At 42.6% G+C, this 16,033-nt stretch overlaps 1 protein-coding gene across 32 annotated transcripts in view; it reads left to right on the plus strand.

Moving 5' to 3' along the window:
* Nucleotides 1–16,033, plus strand: part of LOC141765101 (regulating synaptic membrane exocytosis protein 1-like) — a 126,687-nt gene that overhangs the window by 87,905 nt on the left and 22,749 nt on the right. For 10 of the 32 annotated variants that reach the window (XM_074631001.1, XM_074630970.1, XM_074630974.1 and 7 more), the window contains 9 exons: nt 519–635; nt 1,344–1,406; nt 1,941–2,018; nt 7,258–7,347; nt 10,690–10,767; nt 11,258–11,323; nt 11,857–11,970; nt 12,402–12,508; nt 15,427–15,530. In XM_074631001.1, the coding sequence (XP_074487102.1) occupies nt 519–635; nt 1,344–1,406; nt 1,941–2,018; nt 7,258–7,347; nt 10,690–10,767; nt 11,258–11,323; nt 11,857–11,970; nt 12,402–12,508; nt 15,427–15,530 (817 nt within the window). Of the gene's footprint in view, nt 1–518; nt 636–1,343; nt 1,407–1,940; nt 2,019–6,351; nt 6,472–7,257; nt 7,348–10,689; nt 10,768–11,257; nt 11,324–11,856; nt 11,971–12,401; nt 12,509–15,426; nt 15,531–16,033 lie in introns of all 32 variants that reach the window. The other 22 variants (XM_074630996.1, XM_074630999.1, XM_074631006.1 and 19 more) reach the window with 21 other exon arrangements.

Genomic DNA, 16,033 nt, shown 5'->3' on the forward strand with positions numbered 1-16,033 from the left:
ATTCTTACAAACAGTCCCTTTAATTATTTCCAATCGCTCCCCCTTTCCATGTTAAGCTACCATCAATGAAAGTAAACACTTTCTATTATATTTCAAATTAAAAGCCTACCTACAAAGGGAGGGATCATGCCCTTTGAGCCACTGGAATGCTTTTAAATTGAAGTACCTCTGCAGGAAGTGCTGAGTTTCGCTGACGGTGAATGAACAGTGGCAAAAAAAGGCACAGTGGAACCACATTTCTGTTACAGAAGAATACCAGAGAACTACCGCATAAAGACCAATTATTTGTTGCTGAATTTATGGTTATTTATGATCAGTTGTAATGGTGTGTTGCCTGTATGCTACTGTATGATATTCCAACAGTATTGTCACGTTGACATTGCATTCTTATTCTCATTCATATTGTGTCAAAATTGGACATACTGTATTGAATCATCAGAATCATTAACCAAGGACCAAGATTCATATCATACCTAAATAGAAAACATAAATTCACTTGATATTTTTGATTTTTTCAGGAGTCTGGATGAGATCCACCAGAACCGCCACCACTCCCACTCCCCATCCCGCTACCACGACTCCCACTTAGAGCACCAACGCTCCGGGGACTCGGACTACGAGTACTCTGAGGACAGGTAACCTGTTGTTGGGAACTGTGGGGATCATCACGGGTGTGTGTGGGGGAAGGGAGGCGGGGGGGGGGGGGGGGTTATGACAGTGTGTTTTAGTTTACTTTTTAATTGTAAAAAACTATGTTAAAGAGATAGTTCGCATTTTTTTAACTGGGGTTGTATGAGAGTCAGTGTATCACCTACAGTAGATGGCGGTCGGCACGCCCTGTCCTGCCAGTTATCCTGTTTCTACAAACTGGGGGCGTGCCGACCGTCATCTACTGTAGGTATGGATATAACTACCTCATACATCCCACTTGAAAAATCCAAACTATCCCTTTAAAGAACAAGATGCACACACATTGGATCAGTGCTCCTAGTGGGTCACTCAGCAGTGATTTGACAGCAGCTCTGGTCTTCATCGTGCAGAAATAAAGCTCCAAAATGTACTTATGGAGCCTCAACATGCTAAGATGTAGTTCTATTCTATAAAGGTTGGACGTTTTGGTTAATTAATGTGTGTAATGATATATTGCCAACTACTAATACTACTAACAGTGTGAAACTAGTCATTGCAACATTAATGCAGACTGAATTGAAATCTCAGAATTATGATTTCCTGGTTTCTCTCATTCATAAATTCACTTTGCCTGTCTGAGTTGCCATCCCTCTTCTGTTGTGTTTTCCCCGGGTTGTTTCTCATTTGTTCACCCATCGTCATGGCAATGACAGTGAGGTCCTGGAGATGCACAGGTCTATCCGAGGCGGGAGTGCCGAGTGCCTGCACACAAACAGGTAAAAAAAAAACTGAAAAAAAAGCAAAACGACAACAACCACCATTCAGCTTTATTTTAATAAAATATGTCATTTTTGTCATCATTCCATCTTCACTATACTTTAACCATTCCATCTTAACACACTTAATGTTGATATTTCCAAAGCAAACAGAGTGTTGGTTATCCTAAATGGACTGTAGATATTGTAGAGTGTTTGTCTGCTTTTTTTGCAACCGCATGAACACAAAATTGAAAGTGTCACATCAGGATCAAGTAGTAGTAGCACACTCATAAATTCATGTCTGAATATTGTCTATCACCACAACTGTCTCAAAAAAACACACACGACACACTGATCACTGTGTGAGGGGATTAGAGACCTGCTCAGTGGCTGACCTCAAAGAAGACAAAGCTCTTTTGATTAATTTCTTTTATTATTATATTTTATTTTTTTTGCATTTGATGTGTTCACTCACAGCAGTTGTATATTTTTTCCCACTTTTTGTTTTCTTGTCTTGCTTTACGATTCATGAACTCCACTCGTACAACCCAGGGGCATAGGTAGATACAGCAACACGCTACCCCCCAAAATGCCCCTGTTAGTAAACGGTATCCATAAAGACATTTACAGGTAAGCGTTTAGCGTGAAAGGCAGTGTTGCGTACCCTCCTCTGTGCCTGTCCAGCTTTCCCAGACTCATTTGTGGAGTTGGTGGGTCATTTAGTTGCAGCAGGGATCTCTCTCAATGCAATAAATGCCCATGATGTGCCTCCCAGACCACTGTGCTGCTTGTGCTTGCTGCGTGTGTGCCACGTAGCTTTGTTATGGTGCCGCTTTAGCTGACTAAATGGTATGTGTTGCTTTTCCCCTCTGTATTATGCAATGTATTATCCTGTAAAGGACCATACTGGTGCTCTCACATGCTGTAGAAATGTAGAAGTCACATATACTTTACATCACTGATGACCATCCTCCAAAACACATAAGAAGTTCTTAGTAGGGCTGCCAAAGTTAACGCGATAATAACACGTTACCGCAAATTCGTTGTAATTTGCAAAAAATACTGGCATCATATGAAACTAGAAAACCTAATGAATCCATCAGTACCAACCATGTCATATGTCACCATGTCGCAAAGGAGGTTAAATAACGCTCCAAACTTATGTTAAATTTTGGCGATTATGGCCATTTTTAAAGGGGTACCTTGACCTCTGACCTCAAGATAAGTGAATGAAAATGGGTTCTATGGGTACCCACGAGTCTCCCCTTTACAGACATGCCCACTTTATGATAAGTCAAGGGAGTAATCAAGATGGCAGACATCTGGATTTTGATAGATGAGTGCCAATAAAGTGTGTTCATAAGCTATGTTGTCAAATAAGCAAACCTGCAAGCTAATAAGGAATCTCAAGTCTGGGATGTCAAGCGACCTAGAATGCAACAACAAGGAAACATTATCGAAACACACTGATCACCACTGCCTTTCTGCTGCAGCTGTTTACCAGTCAGGCTCGTCAGTCAATCAGTCAGTCCACCGCTTTGGTCCAGACTGAAATATCTGAGCAACATTTAAATGGATTCCAGTACATTTAGTACAGACATTCATGATTCCCGGGTTCCCCATGGTTCCCAGAGGATGAATTCTACTGACTGTTCCTCCAGCTCCACCATGAAGTTGACATTTGTTGACAGTTGAAATCTCTCAACGGCTATTAGATGGATTTTACTTTGGCCAACTTTGGTTTATGACCAAAAAACCTGCAAAAACTAATTCCCATCAGCCATAGCTGTACTTCGGTTTTAGTCCTAATTAGCATACTAGTGTGCTGGTGAACACAGTAAACATTATACCTGCAAAACATCAGCATATTAATATTGTTATTGTTAGCGTGTTGCTGACGATAGCCTTTAGCTGAAAGCACCACTCTGCCTCAGTAGCCTCATAACACTGCTAGCATGGCTGCAGACTAGTCTTGTTTAAAGGGGTACTCCAGCAATTGTTCATGTCAACTTGAATTTACTACAGAGCTTATAAAGTGTAATGTCTGCTGTGCCTCTAGAGGAGCTTTTGTCACATCTGAGAAAATAACCCCAAATGATGTCAGCAGGGTTATCTTGGCTTGGACTTGGAGAATACAAATTATTTATAACAGAAAGCCTGGGTTACAAACATAGACTGTATATAAGAAGTGGACGTGGTTACCGTGACGTCACCCATCGGCTTGTGGACTGCTGTTTTAAAGCCTCAAGTTCTGCATTTTGGTCATGTTGTTTTTTTTGGAGCCAGAAGTGACCATATTTGGACGAAGGGGTGGAGCTGGGAAAAAGCGAGGCCTGGCGGGGTGATTCACTCTGTTTGCTGATGTTGCTGCTTTGACACCTGAATTTCCCTCCGGGGATTAATAAAGGTTCATCTTATCTTATCTTATCTTAACTGTGATATTAATAGGGATGCTAATTTTGACTGGCGAAAAAACATGCTTAAAACAAAATTTACTCAGCAGAAAAAATTAATAGATGACTCCTTAGGGTGTTTTAAAGTACATTCAAATGCTGAGCAACGCCGTGGTAGCGACACCGTGGTAGTAGCGACACCGTGGTAGCGTCACACCGTGGTAGCGTCACACCGTGGTAGCGTCTCACCGTGGTAGCGTCTCACCGTGGTAGAAGCGACACCGTGGTAGCGTCACACTGTGGTAGCGTCACACCGTGGTAGCATCTCACCGTGGTAGCATCTCACCGTGGTAGCATCTCACCGTGGTAGCGACACCGTGGCGACAATCACAAGGTCGCCACGCCCTAAAGCATCCCCTGCTTTATGGTCTATCTGACTCTAAATGGGACCATCATTTACTAAATGAACATCATGCTGTATTGATAATTAGGATATGAATTCTTGAGTTATGGCCAAAAATGTGTTTTGTGAGGTCACAGTGACCTTTGACTACCAAAACCTAATCAGTTCATCCTTGAGTCCAAGTGGACGTTTGTGCCAAATATGAAGAAATTCGCTAAAGGCGTTCCTGAGATATCGCATTCACAAGAATGGACAGGACCTATGTACGCACGTACAGACGGACGGACAGACAACCCGAAAACACAATGCCTCTGGCCTCTGTGACTGCTGGATGTGTAAATAATATAGATGTATATGTATATGTATATGTATATGTATATGTATATAAGAAGTGGATTTAGTCACCGTGATGTCACCTATAGGTTTGTGGACTGCCATTTTGGGCCTTGAGTTTGGTATTTTGGCCGTCGCCATCTTGGTTATTTGCAACCAGAAGTGACACGAGAGGGTGGAGTTAAGTACAACTGGACGCTGAATAAGACATTTTTAGGCGACCAAAATGTTATAATTAACTTTCAAGAACTTAAAACACCATCTGTGAAAGGGTTAAAGTTGTAAAACGAAAAGAGACAACTCCCAGATTGGAGAACGGCGTGGTAGTGACCTGTCAATCACAAGGTAGCCCCGCCCTAAAGCATCCCCTGCTTTATGGTCTATCTGACTCTAAATGGGACCATAATTTACTAAATGAACATCATGCTGTATTGAAGAAGACTTGAAACTAGTGATTGAGACCATAAACTCATGTTTACAATGTTTACTGAGGTAACAAATCAAGAGAGAAGTGGAGTCGCCCCCTGCTGGCTGTTAGAGAGAATGCAAGTTTAAAGCACCTCCACATTGGCTTCAGATTTCAGACCCAGAGGTACAAACTAGGGGCATGGTGTTTGGACAATGTTTATTTGTATAAATAGTAGCAGTAGCATTATGGGAAGTGGACTAAAGTTTAGAAGATCTCAGCCTCTGCTGCAACGATTTTAACATAGAAGAAAAAATGTCTCTTGCGAGTGCCCCTAACTTTATGTAAATGTAATACTAAGTTGCTGGAGTACCCCGTAGTAATGGCTGCCTGGATATTAGTTTATTGTTTATTTAAGGCTCTCTATTAGTCTCTAGTCTTCCTGGGGTCCTGAACATAAAAATACAATACAGACATACAATAAGTACAGGCACTTGAAGCTTAACAGATAGACAATACAGATGATATATAAAAGTACAAACAACTTAAGCTAATCAGATACACAAATAAGAGAAATTGAGGACAAAGTAGTACCATAAAAATGAGTCAGAAACGTATGGAATGGTTTGAAAATGGTCAGCATAATGTAAAGAATATGTGAGTTGCAGATAATGGGCTAAAACATGCAAAACCACCAGTATAGTCCTTTAACGTATTGATCAGATGTTGATCCTGGCATGTTAATGCATACCTTGGAACGAGCATTAAAAAACACATAATCATCAGTCATATTTTACCTCATTCCCGGTCATATAACAGACCTCCTGTACAAGCAGTTTCCTCCCTTTCTCTCTGTTCTGCTCTAATCCTTCTCACAGCACTCCTATACATGTTATAGATCTACTGTAGCTTGGTTTCCTTTGCCACGTGCCGCCACGACAGCTTTAGATCTGTAGATTGTGTTATATAACCAGCATTACATGTAATCTCCCCATATATGTGTGTGGGGTCAATCCACAGGGAGGGCAAGAGGAACTATCTCTACACTATTACATAATGAATTCCTCTTTCTGAGGTCACAGACAGGAGGAGGATGCACTTCATCTCATGTGTTCGTTTAGTGATTTGCTGCGTTGTGGTGTTCCCGGTGAACACCAGCATCACGCGGTAGCCACATTTCTAATGTAAGGCTATCCAATGTCTGAAAATACTCCCTTCTTACTGAACTTTGAACTGTGAGTGTCGCATTCTTCGTCTCTCGTTATCATTTGCAAGAAGCCTGCGTAGTTTCATGCTTCTTCCCCTTCACTTATCTTGTCTCTGCTTATTTCTGTCAGTTGCATGTGTCATTTTTGTTTTCCTTTTGCCTTCCTTTGCATGCGGGTCTTTTCCCCCCCCGCCTCTTGTGGGCGGGGCTCTGGCGCACAGCTCCACCCTCCCTGCATGCCTAAAGAGCAAGCCGCCCCACAGGCAGGAAGGGGTCTGCACCATGCCTCGTAGCATCCTTACACACCGCGTGCTCAGGTTCACTGACGAGGTCACAGTTAGGTAAGATCACACCCACTTCACTCACCGTCTCCTCCCTCGCTCTCGCCCTCGCCCTCGCCCTCCCCCTCCACCCATGGACCTCTTCTTTTTCCGGGTGACAACGCATAGGAGAGGCTTAAGCATGCCCTGGCAGAGCATTAAACAAACTCCTAAGCCCTTGTTGCCATCCGTGTGAGGCATTTGGCCTGAAAACATTATGTGCAATGTCATGCGATGACACGGAGCCAACCATCTGTTGAAAAGGAACCGTTGTCACGGTGCAGCGTGACGTGGCGAAACATATAGCTGTGAGCGTTTGTAGCGGCGAGTAAACGTGAACACTGGCTGCCTCTTTTCCTTTCACTCATTCACCCCCGCACACACACTTACAAGCAGTCCCCTCTCCCACTTAGACCTGGTTCCCATGGCAACTCACCAACCTTCCATCTGAGCGGTCTCACAGTGTATGGCCGCGAGGAATGACTGGCTATGATAAATGGAGATACAGCATCAGAGCCATTACATGTTACACTGCACTGTCTGATGGCCTTCCTTATTCTCTCTCCCTCCATCTCCTCTTTTTCTAAACTTTACTTCACATTATCCTTCTTTTTCTCACTTCCTCTGCATCTTCTTCCATCTACCTCCCACTCATCACCCTTTTGTTCTCTCACATTATTCACAATCTCTTCTTCCCGACACCTCTGCTCGCACCCTCTGTCCTTGTACATCTCGTCTTCCATCTCTATTTCTTTCTCATCTCTCTTTCTCTCTCTCTCTCTCTGCTGCCATGTTGTGGCATTGCAGCGACCTGCAGCCGCCGTTGGACAGAGTGAGGAGTGCCAGCACCACTTGTCTCAGACCAGACAGCAACTTTCACTCCCCTGACAGAGACAGGTATAAAAAGAACATGAACACACATTACGTTTTGAATGAATCGAGTGAATTTAATTTGCACAAGAATCTGATATTTTATTTGAAAGATGAATACAGAACCAGTGATCGTAGACTCTGCTGAGATCAGTTTTTCTGGACTGCATGATTGAATCATCCAACATTTGGGGGGTTCAGGATGCTGCATGTCTTCACGCCAGTTCATATCATATGTCCCCTGTCATACATAAAGGAATTTGCCATTGCATTCATAGTAAAACATCCACCTGCTGTTTGAATTTGGAATTTTTAAAAATATCTTTTATTTCAGTATAGTGTTCTGCACAGAATGCTTAGCAGAGGCAGTCTAGCTAATGACAGACCAGGTTATAGAGCAAACAAATGAATACCACTCTCATGTTTGTATGTTAAATATCAAGCTGCAGCCAACAACCAGTTAGCTTAGCTTAGCACAAAGACTGGCAACAGAGGGAAACAGCTAGCCTGGCTCTGTCCAAAGCTACAAAAAAAATGTATACACTTCGATATTTGTACGGATTAAACTAATTTAATATAATGTGTTCATTTGTGAGTTTATGAAGTGCTGATAGGTCGATTTTGTTAACTAAAGACAGATCTGGGTCTGATTAGCCCTTTTTCGTTTCTTATGCTAAGCTAAGCTAACCTAACCGTTTCCTGCCTATTGATATCTCATACAACTCTCAAGTGTATTTGCCAAAGTCTCAAATTATTCCTTAAAATTAATAGATAAACAGCATTATCTAAGTTAAGTTTCAGTATATATACCCCTTTGTACCAGCCTGGTCTCCTAAAAATTATGTTCAAATTACAGCTGTCAACGTTAACAAATTTGTTTTAATACCCCTAATTGCTTTTACTCATTAACGTAACTTGCCGTGTTTAAGGGCTCTGTTTTAAAGCTAGAGTGAAGATACCGGCAACATATGAAACTAGAAAAACCTAAAGAATCCATCGGGACCAATTGGTGTCTTACTAGCTTGTCGAAATAACGCTCCAAAGTTCCGCGAAATTTTGACGAGGAAAACCTGGCACGGCCATTTTCAAAGGGGTCCCTTGACCTCTAACCTCAAGATCAGTGAATGTAAATGGGTTCTATGGGTACCCACGAGTCTCCCCTTTACAGACATGCCCACTTTATGATAATCACATGCAGTTTGGGGGCAAGTCATAGTCAAGTCAGCACACTGACACACTGACAGCTGTTGTTGCCTGTTGGGCTGCAGTTTGCCATGTTATGATTTCAGCATATTTTTTATGCTAAATGCAGTACCTATGAGGGTTTCTGGACAATATCTGTCATTGTTTTGTGTTGTTAATTGATATCCAATAATAAATATATACATACATTTGCATAAAGCAATCAGATTTTAGTATTAAATACTTGAGAAATTTCACTTTAAGGTACATTTTGAACAGATACAAAATTTTAATAATTTGCGATTAATCGCGATCATATATACTGTATATATTGATTGACAGCCCTAGTTCACATACAATGAAACTGCCTTGTCAACTAGGTTTCAAGGGAAACATACTTTGTCAAGGATTACGTTTGTTTTTTACGTACCACAAATACGTTTCTAATCAAATTCTGCATAAGGAGGAGGTCGGGGTGAATGAGTCAAACAAACACGTGACTTTCACCCAGGAGACTGCTGTTTGTGTCCCACGTGAAACCGCTTATGTAACTTAAAGGTCCCATATCATGCTCATTTTCAGGTTCATACTTGTAATTTGAGTTTCTACTAGAACATGTTTACATGCTGTAATGTTAAAAAAAAACTTTATTTTCCTCATACTGTCAGCCTGAATATGCCTGTATTTACCCTCTGTCTTAAACGCTCCGTTTTAGTGCATTTCAATGGAATTGCAACAGAATTGCGACAGAATTGCGTTGCTAGGCAACAGCTTGGGTCCATGTGTACTTCCTGTCAGTTGATGACATTCACATACACTGTGACCAGGAATAAACTGGGACACATTTAGAATGTTTACATTTAAAACTGGGTAAAGGGTCTAAATATTGTATATTTGTGACATCACAAATGGACAGAAATTCTGACAGCTTGTTTCAATTTCAGAGTTTCTGAATACGGGCTGTGTATATTTCCCTGTGGATTGAGCGTTTTGATACTTTCACAGTATTTATATAGGACTTAAGCCTGCGTTACAATAAAAAAACATGAAAATCTCACTTTTTTATATTATGTCCTCTTTAAAGGGACTATTTGTAACTTTGTACGCGCATAAATGTAGCGGGTCGTCACACATGCGCGCTCACATATGCGCGTTCGCGTGTGGCCGCTGCCTCTCCAACTCTGCCTGCCTGCCTTCGCTCAGAGAGCGCGCGCGTTCTCAGCTCGCTCCACCTCTAGACGTGAACGCGCGCTCACTACACACTGCAGAAGAGTTAGTTTAGCTCTGAGAATATCTAGTGACACACAAGTGGACGTTTGTGCAGAAATAACTGCTGCAGCTCCTCTAGACCAACAGAGGTTTCCCGTGTCTTGTGAAGTGACGGAGCTCCTTAGCTAGTAACGTTACCCTCTCGTTACCGACCGGGTGCCGGTGTCTCCTCTGCTCTCTCCGGCTGCGGGAGGAGAGAGCAGGGAGACACGCTGCAGAGCCCCGCTGCATCAGCCTGCACTTAGGCAGGAAAAGACAACACTAGGATCAGATCTAAATCATGTTCATGGAGAGACCTTCGTCTGGTCAGCTAACATTACTGCCAAGCAGCTGAAATATAGAGTGACATTGTGGTTTTAGCTGACGTGTGTCGCCTCACTGTTTTGAGTGATGCTCGTTCAGGTATATTTAGAGCGAGCAAGCGCGAGCCCGACGCTGACTTTCGTTGATTTCACGGCCACAGGTGTCGCTGTTAAGAAGCATTTCTGAAAGTTACAAATAGTCCCTTTAAGTTGAGTCCGTAACAAACACACTTATTTGAACCCAAACCATGACCTTTTACTAGATTGAACCGAGTAGTTTTGTTTCAATTCTCGACGTTCACCACTCGTTTAAAACTGTGACCGTAATCCAGGAGAAAATACGTTTCCCCTCAAAACGTAATTGAAAATGCAGTTTGGTTGTATGGGAACATAATTATTAGGAGACAGGGTTGCTCCGTGGAGTAAGTGCTTGTAATGCTCAGATTTCTAACATGACATGAAATGTACAATGAGTCGAGTCAAGCTGAGTCATTTGACTGATCTTATGCCATAAAATATAGTTTCAAATCATTGACTGTCCCTTTACTCACTAACAACCTGTCCGGTGTTCCTACATTGGGATGCTCCTCCCTCCCACCCTTCCATCCCTCTATAGGTGCTCCAACTCTTTGCCCCACAAGACTCCCCCAAGCCCCAGGATCTTAGTAGAACATGTGGCCCCTGAGGAAGACAGGTATACCAGGCCTGCCCCCCTCCTGCTGTCCCCAACTCTTAAAGCACTACGCTATACCGCTCTGCTTGCCTTGCTTGTACCCTCGAAGCCTATCCTGTAGCCGTGAGCCCATTCTGAAATGTTAGCGTTTCACAGATCTTGTGTCTTTTCCTGTAAATATTTGTGCTCTAAGGCTGTGTAATCCCTGCACCTGCCCTTTCTGCTGAGCGCCTGTTCTCAATTTCCTCCACTTCTCTGGCTTGAACGTGCTTTCTCTTCTCTAACACTGTTGCTGGTGGAAAAAAAAAAAAGAGTTTACGGAATGTGCAGCTATATTGCTTTTACAAACCACAAAAAAACAAAACCATAAAGTCTCAGATTGAGCCTTTTTACATCGTACCCAATACATCAGTCAATACTCAATTTTGCCATTCTGTGGGTCGTCACTCTCCATATCGTCTTTGTTTTTTCTTCCTCTCTCTCTCTCTGTGGTTGCTGTTTGCCGAAACAGGCAGTGTAGCAATTCTTCAAGTCCAAACTGTCACAGGGGCAGCAAAAAAAGCCTGGAGGGGGACAGGTAAGACCATTCATTCATTCATTTATTCATTTATTCACTCATTCACTGACCTTATTTAATCTCTTCTCATCACCACCTCTTCTTCTCTGCTCTCTGGAGCAGTCTGTGACTGCTTGTCAAAGCGGGAACATTGATTTGTTTTTTTCTTCTAAATCACGGCCTGTGCAGTACGTAGCCTTGAATGTTAGATGAAAATCAACAGCATGCAGAAACACATTAGCTATAAACACTACAAGTCACCATCCAATATTTGTGATTTGATTTCAGGTATACCTTCTCCCCCCAATAATGGACATTTGTCATGTCATGATGACATGAAACAGCTGGCCTGACTACTATATATATATATATATATATATATATAATGCCTGGTCTATGCTGTCTGCACCCTCCTTTCATTATGGACCTCTGTCTAAATAGCATTGCACTCAGAGCCCAAAATGAGTAACATATGTTCTTATTTTCATTTGATTTCATTTTGCTGTTATTTATAAGGTTTTATAATTTCATTTCTTTTTATTTGCTGATGCCAGTCGTATCCAGCCCACCTCTATCCTGAGGGGCAGTAGGGGGAGAGGGGGCCCGCTGAGGCCCTTTGGCCAGACAGTCTTGGCTGGGTCCTGCCCAAACTCGCCACGGCTAGACAGGTGCATGCTACAGCCGGCCCTACGTCCTCCACTCCCCTGTGTGCTGATTTACCTCAATGTCACACTGCCTGTATGCACAAGTATCACATGTAAATGGCATAAGTCAAGAAGCCAACATTTTTTTAAAGTTGATTCCAAGAATGAACCATAAAGTTAATAAATGGTACAGTAACTGGGATATATAGAAATACTGAGATACTGTGCATACTGTGCGTCTGTAAACACACTCAGTGCCACGTCCTTTACTTCTCCTGCTCCTTTACTGATGATTCCGATCCATTCCTCTCCTAACATGACCTTTGACCTTTAATGTTGGCCATCAGTTTATCGTCTCTGTGCTTCAGTTTTGGGCCTCACTTCAATTAGTGATGAGTTATAATAATGTGTTTTTATACCTCTTCCTCCTACCTCTTTATGTTCCTCTCTATCAGAACACACCCTCACGGCAGCCCCTCCTCTCCAACGGGGACTCCCTCATCAGGTCGCAGGGGCCGGCAGCTGCCTCAGCTCCCTGCAAAAAGCAGCAGTATAGAGCAAGGTATGTCGTCCGCAAGGATGTAAGTTTGATTTTCACAAGTTGCAATAAAGTCATGGGTGATGGGTCATATAGCACATAACATCGTACACACAACATCGTAGTGACTGGAAATTGCATTTTATGTCGACCTCACAACAAACGACTTTTCGAGCAATTTCACTGTCGCAGACATATTTCCAATGTCGGAATAAAATCAGGAGAGTTTCGCTAGAGTTACGGCGCGCTCCCGTGACCTTGATCGTTTAGTGTAAGATGGTCATAATGCCTACCATACCGTACACTAGATGACTTTGAAAAGACTTTTAATAGACTGAAGTCTGACACCATCTCTCATCTAAAGACAACGAAATCCCCGGTGAGTACGCTATAGCTAGCAAGCTGTAGCTAACAACCACTGTCCCGATTGGGGCTACTTGCAAGCTAACGTTAGCTTATAAAATGTTTGCTATTAACCTACGGGCTAACTGTATGTTGCAGCTGAAGATTGCTGGCTTCAATCATATAAATTGACACACGTGTATATAAATTATATGAGAGAAAGATAGAGAGCGAGTGCTACAGCCAGATTTATATGATTGAAGCCAGCAATTTTCAGCTGAAACCTACGGTTAGCTCGTCAGGCTAATAGCATACATTCCGGTAGCTAATGTTAGCTTGCAAGTAGCCCCGTTTGGGGACAGTGGTTAGCTAGCTAGCTATAGCATATAGCATAGTCACCGGAGATTTGGAGAGCTGCAGCTTTTTTGTTTGGTGCTGGAGAGAGCACACATATTGGTTGTTAACCTTTTTTCTTTTTTAATTAAATCTTTCCCCAAAACATTAGCCAAAAGGTTTTCTTTTTTCCTGAGTAGTGTCTTTCATGCTATGTGTATGCAGCCACCGATCAGTTTAGGGTAGGGCGGCCTATAGCCTGAGACGCAAAACTAAAGATAAAAAAATAGTAATCCACCAACTGCTGCTCATGAGGCTGTGAGCTCTAAGTAACATCTGAAGCGATCCAGAAGAACAACCCGTTCTCACTCCCAACTCGTCAACTACCAACGCTTGGTCAGCGCCCCTCGGCGTCTGATACCGACGCACCCTTTAGCGTAGACCATGGATGTTTTAAGAGAACTGGATCCAGCATTGGAGTCGGGACCCCGACTATAAATGCGCCAATGAATGAATTTCCGTCTGGAAAAGTACCCTGATCTTGGCGGAGTAGCTTCCGAGATGATTGGTGGAGTAGCGCACACTCGGTCACATGACTTGGGCATGGGGTCCTAACGTCACGCTGTCGTCACGGCTTGCGCTCCAGCCTCGGTCTGGGTCTCACTCACATGAACGGAGGAAGGGATATAACTCTGGATTCAGCTATAAGTGCGTTTTACAACTTTAAAGACAGCATTTTTTAAATAAGGGCTATCAGAGTGTTCGTACTGGGAAGTTGATTCACCTCAAAAAAAATTATCTGTTGAGTTACAGACGTCTCTTTCCCAATGTAGGTCTATGGGAAAAAGTATTTTTGGGCCCAATGCATCACGTGACGGACGCGGAAGTTGCAGTACCGCCGTTTGGTCACTACGAAAGTTGGGGTCAACGACCGGGGGGGGCACTTCCTGGGGGGCTTGGAATAGACGCACCGGGCTTTCAGCTATCTCTAATGTAAACCCATCCACGTCATTATTAGACAGTCAGAGCAACAGACGTAATATAGAGAGGCGGAAGGGATGATTCAATGGGGTCAAACAAAAACAGGACTTTCATCCAGGAGACCGCTGTTTGTGTCTCGTGCGAAACGTTGACTTATTTTACCTACTTTTGTTAACGTAACATACATACTTTAGTAACGCCAGTTACATAACAATCAGTGCTTGAAGTGGGAAAAAATAAGTGCCTGTAGGCTACCCTCCTATTCATGTTGGCATGTGTATTGGACGGACTCAACTTATTCCTATTTATTCATTATTTCTTTAAGCATGTTTTACTGTGTCAGTCATAATCAGCTGTGATTTTATTGCTATATTATTATACTTGGGCTATGTCTCTTGTATAGTAGGCCTATAATACTCCAATAATATTCCAACTGGAACATTATAGGGTTAAGGTGATGTGTTTAGTGTTAATAGTGCTTTCCTGTGTTATCTGTAGCCTACAGTATAGTAGGGTATCATTCAGGTTTTAGGAGCAGTGTCCCAGTCAGGATGCTCCTACATATATTATACAGAGACACATTCTGAATTTCTACAGTGAATAAAAGATACCAGCAGATATTGGGTAATGATTTACACACATCACAGCCTTCGTCTGAACATTTATTTCTCCTGGAGATGTTTGCCCTAAAAGAGCAGATTCAGAAAACTTTTAAATAATGTTCCATTTATCATATTTGAATAATGTATTGATGAATTACGGCACCCTCGCTGTCACCCCCCCTTGTGCCGTGTTTCTGCTCGTCCAGGTGCTCACCACATAGTTTTTATGTCCATACTGCTTATGAGGCGTGGCGCAAATACTCTGGAGCTGCGCCGTTATGAATTGCCATTATGAATCTCCCAGAGAACCTGATATGGAGAGGCGGAGGAGAGTACCAGCAGCTTGTGAGAAGTGCCGCAAAAAAAAGTCATGGTACGCCAAGGAGTAAAATGAATATGTGCCGGTACTGCGTACCGGTGAGTACCGGCCCTCTTCGAGCACTGGTAACAAATGTAGTTCTTTTACATAACAAATACTTATTTGAACCCAAACCATGATCTTTTCCTGACCCTAACTAAGTAAACCTAAAAGCGTCCATCATGAGGGCACTTGAGGGCCATCAGTGCTCATCATGCTCCATCTAGTGTCAGAAACCAGATCCTGCATGCTCAGGATGCTCCCTGTCCATACTCTTTACATCTTACTCTTTGTCCTGTCTTGACTATTGTCTCTTTTTGTTCCAGCCCTCGCAGTAGAGGAGCGAGCCCGACAGGTGCAGGTGAAAGTACATTCCTACCGGCCTTCAGCCTCCCACGACCCTGAGACGGACCTCAAGACCAAACGGGAGGTCAGCATCTGCGTTTTCTTTTCTTCTGATCGCCTCCTCCTCCTCCATCCTGCACTTGATAAATCATATATACCAGTGATTCTCAAAGTGGGGACCAGGGAACCCCAGGGGCACTCTGTCAGGGGGTCCACAAAATAATTTGCTAGAAATTATAAAACTGTGATGTATCGTTAAAAAGTGCATATCTACAGTTCAGATGGGGCTTTTGCATTTGCATTTGCACCAATAAAACACACATATTGTGTCCATTTCTCCCACCCATGTTAGCTTTGGGCCAATAGAAACTCTGATATGATCGTGACACACAGCAATAAGTTCATTATTTTTTAGTTGAAGCACTTACTGAAAGTCAGCTTTAGACTGGTAATTATAAATATCTGGATTTATTAGGACTATGTCAGTCTAGCTACTGTTCATTTTCTGAAAGCTTTAAGATCTATTACTTGAGATGTGGACTATAAATGCTGTCAAGTTCAGTTCAAATGCAATTTGAATAAAATCAC

Source organism: Sebastes fasciatus, chromosome 3 (assembly GCF_043250625.1).
Source record: "Sebastes fasciatus isolate fSebFas1 chromosome 3, fSebFas1.pri, whole genome shotgun sequence".
NCBI classification, from domain to species: Eukaryota; Metazoa; Chordata; class Actinopteri; order Perciformes; family Sebastidae; genus Sebastes; species Sebastes fasciatus.